Source organism: Pseudophryne corroboree, chromosome 2 (genome assembly GCF_028390025.1).
Source record: "Pseudophryne corroboree isolate aPseCor3 chromosome 2, aPseCor3.hap2, whole genome shotgun sequence".
In the NCBI taxonomy this organism is placed as follows: domain Eukaryota; kingdom Metazoa; phylum Chordata; class Amphibia; order Anura; family Myobatrachidae; genus Pseudophryne; species Pseudophryne corroboree.
Genome location: NC_086445.1, coordinates 182,278,192 through 182,295,276, shown reverse-complemented (window position 1 = coordinate 182,295,276; position 17,085 = coordinate 182,278,192). Strand labels below are relative to the sequence as shown.

The following is a 17,085-nucleotide window of genomic DNA, read 5'->3' as shown; positions in this document are numbered from 1 at the left end:
GTTATTGTGTAATATTATATTCCAACCTGTGCATTGTTGCACTCACGATCATTAAGTTATCTCTCTCTGTCTGCAAGTAGTGCAGCGCCATGTGGCTAGGGTTCTGTGTACGTCTTACCGTACTGCAACCTACTCTTGTCCCAGCCTCCGTTAGTCGCCTTGTCTATATACAAAACCTGGGGGCATCTGAGTACGGGGTGGCCATATTCTGCCCTGGAAAGGTGAAGTCTTTGGCTGCAGGAGGCTAGAAAACTGCTGGGCAAGGGCAATTGTGTGAGAGTCACCGAGACTCATCAGATAGCCCATAGCACACTGTGTCCACGTAGCAATGCTATTGTTGGACATTTCTAGAGCTCATAGTTGGGGAACTTTCCCCACTGTGTACCCCTTACTGTGTATGTCATTTCTCCCATGTATGTAAATGTATTCACAATTATGAACATTTGATAAGTAAAAGTTAGTTGGCACCATTAACATCACTGTGGACATTAAGATATTCATTGCAAATATCGTATGTACATTACCTCACACAACACATGACGGTTGCACAGGTCTGAACACTTGATAAAACAGAGATACAACTCACTAAGGGGTTGAGCGCATCATCACCCATTTCTTGTTCTTACATCACACCAGTGCATTACTACATGATCTTCAGTGCACATTGTTTGAATTGGCCTGTGCTGGGCAGCCCCCAGCATACGATTTTAGTGGTCATAGATTATACGACCAACTCTGAATAAACCCCCCCCCCCCCCCCTCCCTCCCAAATCCCCCTTCCTTACCTGTCATTTATCTGCACAAGGATTACATTATCAGTTCCAATGCCAAGTAATGCTGCCCCCTTCTGGACGGAATAGTGACTCTGAAAAAGATGATTGAGAAACATTTGATGGAATGTACAAAATAGCACTAATAAAATGAAAATAAAAAATAAGATTTTACTCACCGGTAAATCTATTTCTCGTAGTCTGGATGCTGGGGACTCCGTAAGGACCATGGGGAATAGCGGCTCCGCAGGAGACTGGGCACAGCTAAGAAAGATTTAGGACTACCTGGTGTGCACTGGCTCCTCCCACTATGACCCTCCTCCAGACCTCAGTAAGGATACTGTGCCCGGAAGAGCTGACACAATAAGGAAGGATTTTGAATCCCGGGTAAGACTCATACCAGCCACACCAATCACACCGTATAACTCGTGATAATATACCCAGTTAACAGTATGAACACAACAGAGCCTCTCAAAAGATGGCTCAACAATAACCCTTGTAGTTAACAATAACTATATACAAGTATTGCAGACAGTCCGCACTTGGGACGGGCGCCCAGCATCCACTACGGACTACGAGAAATAGATTTACCGGTGAGTAAAATCTTATTTTCTCTGACGTCCTAGTGGATGCTGGGGACTCCGTAAGGACCATGGGGATTATACCAAAGCTCCCAAACGGGCGGGAGAGTGCGGATGACTCTGCAGCACCGAATGAGAGAACTCAAGGTCCTCCTCAGCCAGGGTATCAAATTTGTAGAATTTTGCAAACGTGTTTGCCCCTGACCAAGTAGCAGCTCGGCAAAGTTGTAAAGCCGAGACCCCTCGGGCAGCCGCCCAAGAAGAGCCCACTTTCCTCGTGGAATGGGCTTTTACAGATTTAGGCTGCGGCAGGCCAGCCACAGAATGCGCAAGCTGAATTGTGCTACAAATCCAGCGAGCAATAGTCTGCTTTGAAGCAGGAGCACCCATCTTGTTTGGTGCATACAGGATAAATAGCGAGTCAGTCTTCCTGACTCCAGCCGTCCTGGAAACATAAATTTTCAAGGCCCTGACTACGTCCAGTAACTTGGAGTCCTCCAAGTCCCTAGTAGCCGCAGGCACCACGATAGGTTGGTTCAAGTGAAAAGCTGATACCACCTTAGGAAGAAACTGGGGACGAGTCCTCAATTCTGCCCTATCCATATGGAAAATCAATTAGGGGCTTTTACATGACAAAGCTGCCAATTCTGACACACGCCTTGCCGAAGCCAAGGCCAAAAGCATGACCACTTTCCACGTGAGATATTTTAAATCCACGGTTTTGAGTGGCTCAAACCAATGTGACTTTAGGAAACCCAACACCACGTTGAGGTCCCACGGTGCCACTGGAGGCACAAAAGGAGGCTGAATATGCAGCACTCCCTTGACAAATGTCTGAACTTCAGGCAGTGAAGCCAGTTCTTTTTGGCAGAAAAACGACAGAGCCGAAATCTGGACCTTAATGGAACCCAGTTTTAGGCCCATAGTCACCCCTGACTGTAGGAAGTGCAGAAATCGACCTAGCTGGAATTCCTCCGTTGGGGCCTTCCTGGCCTCACACCACGCAACATATTTTCGCCATATGCGGTGATAATGTTGTACGGTTACATCTTTTCTAGCTTTAATAAGCGTAGGAATGACTTCCTCGGAATGCCCTTTTCCTTCAGGATCTGGCGTTCAACCGCCATGCCGTCAAACGCAGTCGCGGTACGTCTTGGAACAGACAGGCCCCCTGCTGCAGCAGGTCCTGTCTGAGCGGCAGAGGCCATGGGTCCTCTGAGATCATTTCTTGGAGTTCTGGTTACCAAGCTCTTCTTGGCCAACCCAGAACAATGAGTATAGTTCTTACTCCTCTCCTTCTTATTATTCTCATTACCCTGGGTAAGAGAGGCAGAGAAGGGAACACATACACCGACTGGTACACCCACGGTGTTACCAGAGCGTCCACAGCTATCGCCTGAGGGTCCCTTGACCTGGCGCAATATCTTTGTAGCTTTTTGTTGAGGCGGGACGCCATCATGTCCACCTGTGGCCTTTCCCAACGGTGTACAATCATTTGGAAAACTTCTGGATGAAGTCCCCACTCTCCCGGGTGGAGGTCGTGTCTTCTGAGAAAGTCTGCTTCTCAGTTGTCCACTCCGGGAATGAACACTGCTGACAGTGCTAACACATGATTTTCCGCCCATCGGAGAATCCTTGTGGCTTCTGCCATCGCCATCCTGCTTCTTGTGCCGCCCTGTCGGTTTACATGAGCGACCGCCGTGATGTTGTCTGACTGGATCAGCACCGGCCGGTGTTGAAGCAGGGTCTAGCCTGACTTAGGGCATTGTAAATGGCCCTTAGTTCCAGAATATTTATGTGTAGGGAAGTCTCCTGACTTTTCCATAGCCTTGGAAGTTTCTTCCCTGTGTGACTGCCCCCCAGCCTCGAAGGCTGGCATCCGTGGTCACCAGGACCCAGTCCTGTAAGCCGAATCTGCGGCCCCCTAGAAGATGAGCACTCTGCAGCCACCACAACAGCGACACCCTGGCCCTTGGAGACAGGGTTATCCGCCGATGCATCTGAAGATGCGACCCGGACCACTTGTCCAACAGATCCCACTGGAAAATCCTTGCATGGGACCTGGCGAATGGAATTTCTTCGTAAGAAGCTACCATCCTTCCCAGGGCTCGCGTGCATTGATGCACCGACACCTGTATACGTATTAGGACGTCTCTGTCTAGAGACGACAACTCCTTGGACTTCTCCTCCGGGAGAAACTCTTTTTATCCTGTTCTGTGTCCAGAACCATACCCAGGAACAGTAGACGCGTCGTAGGAACCAGCTGCGACTTTGGAATATTCAGAATCCAGCCGTGCTGTTGTAGCACTTCCCGAGATAGTGCTACTCCGCCGAACAACTGCTCCCTGGACCTCGCCTTTATAAGGAGATCGTCCAAGTACGGGATAATTATTTCAGCCATTACCTTGGTAAATACCTCGGTGCCGGGGACAGACCAACGGCAACGTCTGGAATTGGTAATGACAATCCTGTACCACAATTTTGAGGTACTCCTGGTGAAGAGGGTAAATAGGGACATGCAGGTAAGCATCCTTGATGTCCAGTGATACCATGAAATTCTCCAGGCTTGCAATAATCGCCCTGAGCGATTCCATTTTGAACTTGAACCTTCGTATATAAGTGTTCAAGGCTTTCAATTTTAGAATGGGTCTCACCGAACCGTCTGGTTTCGGTACCACAACATTTTGGAATAGTAACCCCGGCCTTGTTGAAGGAGGGGTACCTTGATTTCACCTGCTGGAAGTACAGCTTGTGAATTGCCGCCAGTACTACCTTTCCCCGAGGGCAGCAGGCAAGGCTGATGTGAGGTAACGGCGAGGGGGAGTCGCCTCGAACTCCAGCCCGTATCCCTGTGATACTATTTTCAGAACCTAGGGATCCACCAGTGGGCAAGCCCCCTGGTCCCTGAAGTTCCCGAGACGCGCCCCTACCGCACCTGTCTCCACCTGTGGAGCCCCCACGTCATGCGGTGGACTCAGAGGAAGCGGGGGAAGATTTTTGATCCTGGGAACTGGCTGCTGGTGCAGCTTTTTCCTTCTTCCCTTGTCTCTGTGCAGAAAGGAAGCGCCTTTGACCCGCTTGCTTTTCTGAAGCCGAAAGGACTGTACCTGAAAATACAGTGCTTTCTTAGGCTGTGAGGAAACCTGAGGTAAAAATTTTTCTTCCCAGAGACCATCCCCAAACCATTCCTCACCCTTATAAGGCAGAATCTCCATGTGCCTTTTATAGGCAGCATCACCTGTCCACTGCCGAGTTTCTAATACCCTCCTGGCAGAATGGACATTGCATTAATTTTGGATGCCAGCCGGCAAATATCCCTCTGTGCATCCTTTATATCTAAGACGACGTCTTATTATCTGACTGGGTATCAGACCACGCTGCAGCAGCACTATTTATGCTGAGGCAATTGCAGGTCTCAGTATATAACCTGAGTGTGTATATACAGACTTCAGGATAGCCTCCTGCTTTTTATCAGCAGGCTCCTTCAAGGTGGCCGTATCCTAAGACGGCAGTGCCACCTTTTTTGACAAACGTGTGAGCGCCTTATCCACCCTAAGGGATATCTCCCAACGTGACCTATCCTCTGGCGGGAAAGAGTACGCCATCAGTAACTTTTTAGAAATTACCAGTTTCTTATCGGGGGGAACCCACGCTACTTTACACACTTCATTCATTCATCTGATGGGGGAACAAAACACTGGCTGCTTTTTCTCCCCAAAAATAAAACCCCTTGTATGTGGTACTTGGGTTCATATCAGAAATGCGTAACACATTTTTCATTGCCGAGATCATGTAACGGATGTTCCTAGTGGATTGTGTATATGTCTCAACCCCGTCGACACTGGAGTCAGACTCCGTGTCGACATCTGTGTCTGCCATCTGAGGTAACGGGCGCTTTTTTGAGCCCCTGATAGCCTTTGAGACGCCTGGGCAGGCGCGGGCTGAGAAGCCGGCTGTCCCACATCTGTTTTACCGCATCCAGCCTTCTATGTAAGGAGTTGACATTGTCGGTTAATACATTCCACCTATCCATCCACTCTGGTGTCGGCCCCACAGGGGGCGACATCCCATTTATCGGCCTCTGCTCCACCTCCACGTAACCTTCCTCATCCCACATGTCGACACAGCCGTACCGACACACAGCACACACACAGGGAATGCTCTGACTGAGGACAGGACCCCACAAAGTCCTTTGGGGAGACAGAGAGAGAGTATGCCAGCACACACCAGAGCGCTATATAATGCAGGGATTAACACTATAACTGAGTGATTTTTCCCCCAATAGCTGCTTGTATAAACAATATTGCGCCTAAATTTAGTGCCCCCCTCTCTTTTTAACCCTTTGAGCCTGAAAACTACAGGGGAGAGCCTGGGGAGCTGTCTTTCAGCTGCACTGTGAAGAGAAAATGGCGCCAGTGTGCTGAGGGAGATAGCTCCGCCCCTTTTTCGCTGACTTTTCTCCCGCTTTTTTATGGATTCTGGCAGGGGTATTTATCACATATATAGCCTCTGGGGCTATATATTGTGATATATTTGCCAGCCAAGGTGTATTTATTGCTTCTCAGAGCGCCCCCCCCCCCCCAGCGCCCTGCACCCTCAGTGACCGGAGTGTGAAGTGTGTATGAGGAGCAATGGCGCACAGCTGCAGTGCTGTGCGCTACCTTGGTGAAGACTGATGTCTTCTGCCGCCGATTTTACGGATTCTTCTTGCTTCTGGCTCTGTAAGGGGGCCGGCGGCGCGGCTCCGGGACCGAACACCAATGGCCGGTTCCATGCGGTCGATCCCTCTGGAGCTAATGGTGTCCAGTAGCCTAAGAAGCCCAAGCTACCACCAGTTAGTTAGGTTCGCTTCTTCTCCCCTTAGTCCCTCGATGCAGTGAGCCTGTTGCCAGCAGATCTCACTGTAAAATAAAAAACCTAAAATATACTTTCTCTCTAGGAGCTCAGGAGAGCCCCTAGTGTGCATCCAGCTCAGCCGGGCACAGGATTCTAACTGAGGTCTGGAGGAGGGTCATAGTGGGAGGAGCCAGTGCACACCAGGTAGTCCTAAATCTTTCTTAGCTGTGCCCAGTCTCCTGCGGAGCCGCTATTCCCCATGGTCCTTACGGAGTCCCCAGCATCCACTAGGACGTCAGAGAAAAGTGGAATCAGAAAGATGAAATTCAGAAGTTTTTTATGATTAAGATATTTTAAAGTAAATCGAACCCTGACATGATTTGCTGGACAAGTGGCTATGAGCATTGGTACCCATGTGCACAGCTTTAATGCACAGCTCAATTGCCTAATATACATAATATCAGTGGCGTAATGAGGTGGGTGCGGGGGGTGCGGCCCGTACCCGGGTGTCATCCCTCAATGTGGTGACAACAAATAGAGCTGTGCACCCGCATCCACCCCCCCTCTCCTCCTTCCTGGCACCAAGCGCCGCAGTTGTGATCGCAGCCCCGCCGACTCAAAGTAACACAGTCACTTCCTGCAAGACTCCGCCGCAGCCAGGTCCGTACCAGGGCCAGATTGGTCCAACGGGAGGCCAGAACACTCCCCATTCAGCTAAGCAGCCCACCCCCCTTGCGGACCAGTTCACAGACTGTCGCAAATGGAGAACAGCTTCTATCGGGCAGAAGCTCATCCGGGGGTCAGAATCGCCGGGAGTGCAGCTGTCACTCCGCACCTGAACTAAAGCAAACGACCCCAGCTGGCACTGCAGCCATAGTCCCACACACGTAGGGTCCGTCCGTCTGTGCCAGTTCCTCATACCCGGTAACACTTTTCAGCATCCACATACTGGACATACGTACTATGTTAATCAAACATTCACTTGTAGTTCCAAATATGTGGTGTATCAGGTGATATGCCCCTGTGGGCTGTCATACATTGGGAAAACGGAACGTATGTTTAAAGAACGTATGGCAGCCCACAGGTCAGCTATTAAACTGGCCATCAGCAAAGGTACCAGTGAGCAACCGGTGGCTAGGCATTGCCAATAGGCACGCCATCCACTGGTCTCGCTGCATTACCGTATGATCGATCATAGAAACATAGAATTTGACGGCAGATAAGAACCACTTGGCCCATCTACTCTGCCCCTTTTTTTATCCTTTAGGTAATCTCAACCCTTTTTGAACCTTAATTCTTTGTGAGGATATTCATATGCCTATCCCAAGCATGTTTAAATTGCTCTACAGTCTTAGCCTCTACCACCTCTGATGGGAGACTATTCTACTTATCCACTACACCTTCTGTGAAGTAATTTTTCCTTACATTTCCTCTGAACCTGCCTCCCTCCAGTTTCAGTGTATGTCCTTGAGTTCTAATACTCCTCTTCCTTTGAAGAATGTTTCCCTCCTTAACTTTAAGACCCTTGGTATATTTGAAAGTTTCTATCATGTCCCCCCATTCCCTTCTCTCCTCCAAACTATACATGTTAAGATCTTTTAGCCTTTCCGGGTAAGTTTTGTGATGTAGGCCATGCACCATTTTAGTTGTCCTTCTTTGTACACTCTCTAATGTATTTATATCCTTCTGGAGATATGGTCTCCAGAACTTGACACAGTATTCCAGATGGAGCTGTACCAATGACCTGTATGGTGGCATTATTACTTTTTTCCTGCTACTGATTCCTCTCCCTATGCAACCAAGCATCTGACTTGCCTTTCTCATTGCTTTGTTGCATTGCTTTCCTGCCTTTAAGTCACTTGAAATAGTGACTCCTAAATCCCTTTCCTCCTCAGTAGTTTCCATTATAGTACCCTTCATACTATATTTAGCCTTTGGGTTTTTGAGACCCAAGTCATGTCCCTGCAAGTCTCCGTAAATTGTTGCAACTGGAAACACAGTGGATACACCATATGGGGACATTACATCCCAGAGGTCTTAATGACAATTTAAGTCTTAATAGTTTCCTATAATTCATTTATTTCTCTGCCCTTATTTGTTTAGCATGATATCATATATTTGGTGTTACCACTTCTCTATATATACTACTAGCTGGAGTACCCGCCGTTGCCCGGGATTTTAAGAATGTCTGTTTACAAAAATAAATGTAAATATTAAACACACAGTATAAATAACATTGTAGATATCTGAATACCCGTGCTTTGCTATGGGATGAGGATGGTAAATTAGAATGTTAGTTGTTTGTTAATTTACGTTGGTTGGAGATCTAGTATATAGGCATATCTAGCTTCCCTGACGCACTTTGTGTAGTGGCCGGACCCCTTTTTGGTCCCCCAAGGGACCCTGCTCCTCCCACTATACAACTGTTAGTCTGTGGCTTCCCGATGCCTCCATTCCCCTCCTTACATCATGTCAGTGCCCCTGTGAAATTATGGATTTTTTTACAGTTTGTTATATAGCGCAGCACATTATGCATACTTGCCTACTCTCCCGGAAGCTCCCATTTTTTGGGGTAGCCTCCTGCACCCAGGAAGAGTAGGCAGGTCTCCCGCATCCTGCGTGCACCCTAGTGATGCGGGCAGGATGGAGAGATAATCTCCCGTATTTGCCGGGGCCGTGGGGTGGGGAAGGGGTTAAAATGATGCAAATCGCATCATTTTAGCCCCGCCCCCTTCCCGCGGACCCGCAAATCGGGTATTTTTCCAATGTGGGGCGGGGCTTGATAATATCACAGCCCGCCCGCCCCCCGAAGTCTCCTGCAGAGTCTCCTTTCTGAGCTTCTCCCGGAGAAGAGAAATTGAAGGTAGGCAAGCATGACATTATGCATTTCCTGATATACTCTGTGCTGCTGGGGGACCGTGCTACTTCCATTATATAACTCTCAGTGTGTGGGTTTGTGCTACCTGCATTCCCCTCCTCACATCATGTCACTGGCCCTGTCACATGCAGCCCTGTCATCACTGACATATCATGCATGTCCTGATATAGTATGTGCTGCTGGCCCACCCCTAGGGTGCTAGTGGTGTGTTACCTCCACAGTGTTTGTTCCCAGAGTGTAAGTCAGATGTGTACCAAGTTTGGTGCAAATTGCTCCAGGCCTTCCACAGTTATGCTGTCTGCTGAAAAACTCTGTGCTGCTGTACCATCCCTATGGGTGCTAGGGGTGTCTGACCCCCACGGTGTTTGTTTCCAGAGTGAAAGGCATATGTGTACCAATTTTTGAGTACATTTCTCCAGCAATTCTGGAGTTATGCTGTCTCCTGATATAATCTGTGCTGCTGTCTCCCCCCCTAGGAGTGCTAGGGATTTCTAATTGTTTTAATTGCCTCCGCCATGTTTTAATACTCTCGTATCTTAAATTGTAATGATCTTCGCTTGTAAACTGTGGATTTGTATAGAAAGACGGACACATTTTTTCTTTTATATAGCAGATTATGCTATAGTGTGCTCCTATCTGCAATTGGAACTATATTGTTAATACACTAACAATTTGTTATTGGATGTTATGTTGCTACTTTAGTATACATAACTATAGACTAGTGTTAGTGAGTAATTGTATTCTGTTATCCCATAGTATTGATGTGTTTGTGATCTATATATGTATTACTCATGTATACTGTTTATTTACAGCGCTCTGTAATCCACTCTATGTTGATACGTTACTCTGGTGATGGTGTGGGGACACTCCGGATTGACGGACCAGGTGGTGTCGTCACCGGAAGTGGATAGGTGATCCGCACTCCAGACGCGTCTGTGCACAGGGTGAACAAATTCAAGGTAAGAATATTGTTGTTTATGTTATACCTGATGAAAATGACAAACTAAAGTCATGGAAACTTAGTTAATCCATGCTGTGATGAAGTAATCTTTCTCCAAGTCGCCAAGAGTGCCGCACCTCCTGTCTGTGTGTGTACTGTACATCAATGTGGAGGCACCTAGTGCATGTGATTTTGTATTGGGAGAGCCGGGTACACTGGATATATATATATATATATATATATATATACATACATACATATATACATATATATATATATATATATATATATATATTGGAAAAGATGGATAAGATAATTCTAAGCGACCTTTGTTGGTATGAGTTGATATTTACGGAGACTGCTTGATTGAAAACAAGGTATATACAGGGTTTATTTAACAATTAAAAAGGTATAAAAAAAATTATATATATATATACTGTATATATATATATATATATATTAAAAAAGGAGAGTATTGCATGCAAATAAATAATTTTAGATGTGCCCCAGTGTTCTTATTGCATCAGACCTACTCTGGGATACATCAATAGCGATATGTACGGTGAACAATACAACAAGATAAATGTGCCAAACGACCAGCTTTGTAAAAGACACTCTGAAATAATTTAGAATATAAAAATAAAAATATATACGCTTTAAAATGGATAAAAAAAGGGGGAAGAAAAATACAATAGTGAGCTACATATGTTGTGGGTAGGAGGATAAGAGGTTAAAATAGCTTAGCTTGGAGTAGTGGTATCAGGTATCACCCAACGCGTTTCGTCCAATATGACTTCATTAAGGGAGGTCATTCGGATGTGGATGGAGTTACTACGTCAGTAGCAAAGTACTAATTATTTTTACTGGATTGACAGTACTTTGTGCATTTGTAGGACCCAGTCTGTGCATGTGTGAATGGGTCCTGCAACGACGAATGCATAGCGGCATCAGCCTATCAGTGATCGACAGCCTGATGCTATTTTGGGGAGGGGAAGAGGTGGCTATGGCCGCCTTTTCTCCAAACTCAGGCATGTCACCGCTGTTGAAGGCGAGGGAAGAGGCCAGGATCTCCATCAGAGGATGGAGATTTCCTGGCCTGTTGGTTGCAGCTGTGGTGGCCAGCTTACATGACCCCACCGGTCAGATAGCCAGCTGATAGTGTCAGAGATGATCCAATACTGCGTCCCAGGATGCAGCTCGGAGCAGTAATGCATGCAGGAGACGTGACGCCTCCTGCTGCATTAGCATAGTAGTGCTATCGCTGCTGCTTCTATGTAAGCAACAGCAACTTCAACCGCAACTGAATGACCCCATTATATGGCAATTTTGCCCAATGAAGCAGTATAAGACTCACAACACTATAGGCGCCCCCTTAGTCTTTGTATTGGTTGTTGTATGTCCTAGGGGTCTGGAGTGGCAGGGACCTCCAGACCTATATATAACCAGCATTTATATTACAGCTGATTCAAACAGTTCAATTCAGCACAATATTTTTGGAACATATCTCTGGATACAATCCTGAGGCAAGGCTAAGGTCAATGTAAGGGAGACCTACTTGTTCTTTCCCAGGACTATATAATACAAATAACCATGTTTACCTGCAATATGTGGTCTTGGGGAAAGGGCAATTAATGACGCCATAAGGGCTGATGTCACAAGGTCTGAAGGCATGGAACTAGCTGCCTTGAGTGGTGCATACTTACCTACTCTCCCGGATTCTGCGGGAGACACACGGTTTTTCGAGTAGTCCCCCGCAGCCCCGGAAGAGTGGGCACACCTTCCGCATTCTGCCCACTTCCTAATGAAGTGGGCGGAATGTGAAGAAAGACATAGCGAAATCGCGGACTGGCGGAGGGGGCGGGGCCTAATGACGCAATTATATGCTAATCGCGTCATTTTAGCTCCGCCCCTATGTAAATATTACCCAACTGTGCACTTTTCCTGGTGAGTAGGCGGGGCTTAATGATGTAATTATGTCAGCCCCGCCCTCAGTGCCGCCCACCTGCTTCTCCTTTCCGGGCATCTCCCGGAGAGGAGATTTGAAAAGTCGGTAAGTATGGAGTGGTGCAGTTATCGGACAGATGATCAGGTGTATACAGGTTATAAGCAGTGAGTGGGCTATTCAAATTGCAGAGGATTCCAGCCAGGCAATCTATGATATGTGAGTTGGTGTTAATTCAAAGTATGTTCATTTCTGTTATTCATTAATTTCATTTAATTTAATGTAATCATAGTTCACTACCAATGTAATCAAAGTTCACTACCGTGTGTCCCCTTTTTATATTCTTACTAGCTGAATACCTGTGTTTTGCTACGGACTTTAAAGAATAATGGCAATCTTTGTCAGGCCGCACCACTAGGCTTCCCCGGATTGATGCTGTAAAAATGCTGGTGCTGAGGAGTATAATCCGCCTCCTTCTCTGCCCCGTCCCACCTCTGATGCTGCCTTGCTCAGTGCTGTAAATGCTGGGACGACAGGCTCCGGCCACTGTATGTTAAATATGTAAGGTTTGCAGGCGGACTCAATTTCAAAGGGACCTAGGTCTCCTTGCTTAGCTTCTCGCTCTCCTTAGGGTTCCTCCTTTGAGGTAAAAAAGTAAAGATTTTTGGAGGTCACTTAAGGTCACTAGGAGATCTGTCAGTACCCTTTACACAGCAGATAAGCAGTTGCTGACTATCAAGCTTTCCAGAAACAGAACATTGTGTCCTCCCCCCTCCGTGACTTGGTATCGCCGACACCATGACTCTCTTCTGTGAGGGGGAAATTTCCAATAATTATCTCACCCCTGAGTGGGTGGAATTTAGAAAAATCCCTTCTAAGTGGGTGCCTGCATCAGAAGGGCAAGCTACAGTCCAAATGTCCTTATGGTTCAGGAGATTTTGTGATGAGTCAGTGGTGTTTGCTATATATACCTTTTTGCCGCGGCTTCGCCCGCATGGAAATCTTAATGCAATAAGACTATTTTCATTGTGCCCATCTTCAAGTTTAAGTTCAATGCCCCTTCTCAACCCCCATGCTGATGGGGCTGTACTTGAACTGAAACGGCATCAGGAGTGTCACTATTCATTTCAACGACTATGGTTTTTTACATGTCACCCACTTCCCACCCCCACCCCTAGGGGTGCTAAGGGTGTCTTACCCCTACAGTATTTATCCCAGATTGTAAGTGATATGTGTATCAAGTTTGGTGTAAATTGCTCCAGGTATTGCTCCAGAGTTATGCTGGAACATACATACACACATATACACATACATACACACATACATCCATTTATATATCTATAGATGCAGATAATGTTGTTACATTGAGGAATGGAGAATGGACGGATGCTGCGTAAAAGATTATTCTACTAACATTCATATTGGATTAACTCTGCACATGGTAATAGAACATTTCTGTGCTAATATATAATATGGGGAACACACACACACACACACACACACACACACACACACACACACACACACACACACACACACATATATATCCAGTATAATGTTATAATGTCGGCAGCTGTCATGCCAGAGGCTACAGAGATACAGATGGGTCCATGGTTATCTTGACTAGTTTGCTGCGCCGAGGCACAACATGGTTTATTAACATAAACCCTTCATCTATTGTTCTCACCTGCAATACAATACAGAGAACAATACAGCAGGGGATTAAGTCATTACAAGTGGAGCAGTAGGGACAGACTCTAGTTTATCCTGCACCAGACTGGATAAATGGAAAAAAATAGGATTTTGATAACCTACCGGTAAATCCTTTTCTCCTAGTCCGTAGAGGTTGCTGGGGACGACATCAAGACCATGGGGTATAGACGGGATCCGCAGGAGACATGGGCACTCCAAAGACTTTTCATTGGGTGTGAACTGGCTCCTCCCTCTATGCCCCTCCTCCAGACCTCAGTTGTAGGAACTGTGCCCAGAAAGACTGACATTTCGAGGAAAGGAATTACTTAACTAGTGGTGAGATATCTACCAACTCACACCCTCAACCATGCCGCACACATGGCATTCAACATAACACACGCCAACAGGCATGAACTAATTGCAGCAACATGCCGAAACCAAGATAACACAACTTGTGTAACTGTAATAACTAAACTGCAGGTAAAGTACGCACTGGGACGGGCACCCAGCATCCTCTACGAACTAGGAGAAAAGGATTTACCGGTAGGTTATAAAATCCTATTTTCTCATACGTCCTATAGGATGCTGGGGACGACATCAAGTCCATGGGGTCTATACCAAAGCTCCAGTACGGGCGGGAGAGTGCGGATGACCCTGCAGTACCGATTGACCAAACTTTAGGTCCTCATCGGCCAAGGTGTCAAACTTGTAGAACTTAGCAAATGTGTTTGACCCTGACCAAGTAGCTGCTCGGCAAAGCAGAAACCACCTTTGGAAGAAAATGTTGGTGAGTTCACAACTCTGCCCTATCTTCATGGAAAATCAGGTAAGGGCTTTTGTGAGACAAGGCCCCCAATTCCGACACCCGCCTTGCGGATGCCAAGGCCAAAAGCATCACCACTTTCCAAGTGAGAAACTTCAACTCTATCTTTTGTAGAGGCGCTGTCACAACTGAGGGCCTGAGCTGACGGGAGGCAGCCTCAGTTGTAGGGGCTGAGATGTACCGGAACCTGGGAGGTTGTATTAGACCCCTGGACATGTAAGTAACATGAATAATAACTGCCCGAAGGCGTGACCACGACAACTTGGATAAAAGTCAATGATGTTTATTATGACAACTCCGCAACACAGCAGCAGTAAAAGAAAACGTAAAAGTCAGCAAAAAATAAATACAGTTCCTGGGTACTACAGGATGGCAGGAGCCACAGGGCACTGGTAGTGTGAGATAGTTCTTATGATCTTCTAGATGGAAAGTCCTTACCAGGCCCGACTGTAGCAATGGAGATAACCCAGGATTGTGCCAGCTGGTGTTCCAGGAAAAGCTGGGTTGCTGAAGATAAAACAGCTGCTGTGGATACTGGCTGGAACCAGACTGTTGTTAGCACGGAGTGGATACTGGCTGGAACCAGTTAAATAATAAATGAACTTGGGAGCGATGAAATATGAACTGAAATGTAGAACTTGAGAGCGGAGAAATAATAATACCGGTGGAGAGTGGTAAAGTGTAGAAAGGACACCGGCCCTTTAAGGGAAGCTGTACTCTGCTGGAAGCTGAGCTGGAAGCAGGTAATGTTGTAGCTGGAAACAGATGAATCCACAATGGATTGGAGAGTCAGGCTACACCGCAGGTGGAATGCTGGTGCGGGTCTCTATGGTGGAAGTCTTGAGACAGGAGCTGGAACCTGGAAGACAGTCACAGGAGAGAGACAAACAGGAACTAGGTTTGACAACCAAAGCACTGACGCCTTCCTTGCTCAGGCACAGTGTATTTATACCTGCAGCAAGGAAGGGATTGGCTAGGCAATTATGCAGATTATCAATACTGAGAACAGATTGGTGGAAATGATCAGCTGACAGAATCCAAGATGGCTGCGCCCATGCAGACACTTGGAGGGAAGTTTGGTTTGTAATCCATGTGGTAATGAAAACAGTAATGGCGGCGCCGGCCACCGGAGACAGGAGGCGCCAGGCTGACAGATGCACATCCAACCACGCGGACACAGCGGAGGCCGCGGCTGACGTAATCGCCACTCAGACACTCTGCATGCAGAAGTTCAGGGACGGCGGCGGAGGCCGCGGGAGACGCCATGCCAGGTGTAATATGGCGTTTACTGTGACAGCGTCCCAGAGTGACAGGAGAGGATACAGGAATGTACACATCAGGATAACAGATGGGATCCGGTCCTGGAGCGCTGAGCCAGCCTTAGGAGGCATCTGATGGGTAAGAAATGGCGTCCAGATACCCGGATCGTGACAGCACCCCCCCCCCCCCCTTTAGGAGTGGCCCCAGGACACTTCTTTGGCTTTTGAGGAAACTTGGAATGGAATCTCCGGACCAAGGCAGGAGCATGGACATCAGAAGCATTGGTCCATGAACGTTCCTCAGGACCATAACCCTTCCAGTCAATAAGATATTGTAGTTGACCGTAACGGTGACGTGAGTCCAGGATCTTGGCCACTTCATACTCAACGCCTCGTTGAGTTTGGACTTTCGGAGTTGGAGGAAGTGAGGAATGAAACCGATTCAAGATCAGCGGTTTCAACAGGGAAACATGGAATGTCCTGGGTATTTTTAAGAAGGGAGGCAACTGGAGTCTGTAAGCAACAGGATTGATGACTTGTTCAATCTTGAAAGGACCGATATAGCGAGGTGCAAACTTCATACTGGGAACTCTTAACCTCAAATTCTTCGTGGATAACCATACCCGATCACCCACCTTGAGAGCAGGAACTGCTCGACGCTTCTTATCCGCAAACTTCTTGTACCTGAACGATGCCTTGAGCAGAGCTGATCGTACGCTCTTCCAGATATTGGCAAACTGATGCAAGGTGATATCCACTGCGGGAACAGAAGTTGCTGGAAGCGGTTGGAACTCAGGGACTTTAGGGTGGAATCCAAAGTTAGTGAAGAATGGTGTTGAAGCAGATGAAGAATGATACTGGTTGTTATGACAGAACTCGGCCCAGGGAAGTAATTGAACCCAGTCATCTTGAGAGGAGGACACATAGATGCGGAGGAAGGCCTCCAAGTCCTGATTCACCCTCTCGGTTTGACCATTGGTCTGAGGATGGTAAGCCGTGGAAAACTTTAGCTTGACTTGGAGGACTTGACATAAACTTCGCCAGAATTTGGCTGTGAATTGAACTCCTCGATCTGAGATAATTTCTTCAGGAAGACCGTGGAGTCGGAAGATCTCTTGTATGAATACTTGAGCCAACTTGGAAGCTGACGGAAGACCGGTGAGAGGAATGAAGTGTGCCATCTTGGTGAACCGGTCAACTACCACCCAGATGGTATTGAACTTGTTGCACATGGGTAAGTCTGTAATGAAATCCATCGACAAGTGGGTCCATGGTCGACGGGGAACGGATAGTGGAACCAGTTGCCCCGCAGGCGACTGGCGGGATACTTTATGTTGGGCACACATTGGGCAAGATGCAATAAA

At 47.1% G+C, this 17,085-nt stretch overlaps 1 protein-coding gene across 6 annotated transcripts in view; it reads right to left on the bottom strand.

Annotated features, from left to right (window-relative positions):
* The window catches only part of CSAD (cysteine sulfinic acid decarboxylase), a 141,875-nt gene that overhangs the window by 48,231 nt on the left and 76,559 nt on the right, over positions 1–17,085 (bottom strand). For all 6 annotated transcript variants that reach the window (XM_063952089.1, XM_063952091.1, XM_063952092.1 and 3 more), the window contains one exon: positions 786–865. In XM_063952089.1, coding sequence (XP_063808159.1) covers positions 786–865 — 80 coding nt within the window. The remainder of the gene's footprint in view (positions 1–785; positions 866–17,085) is intronic.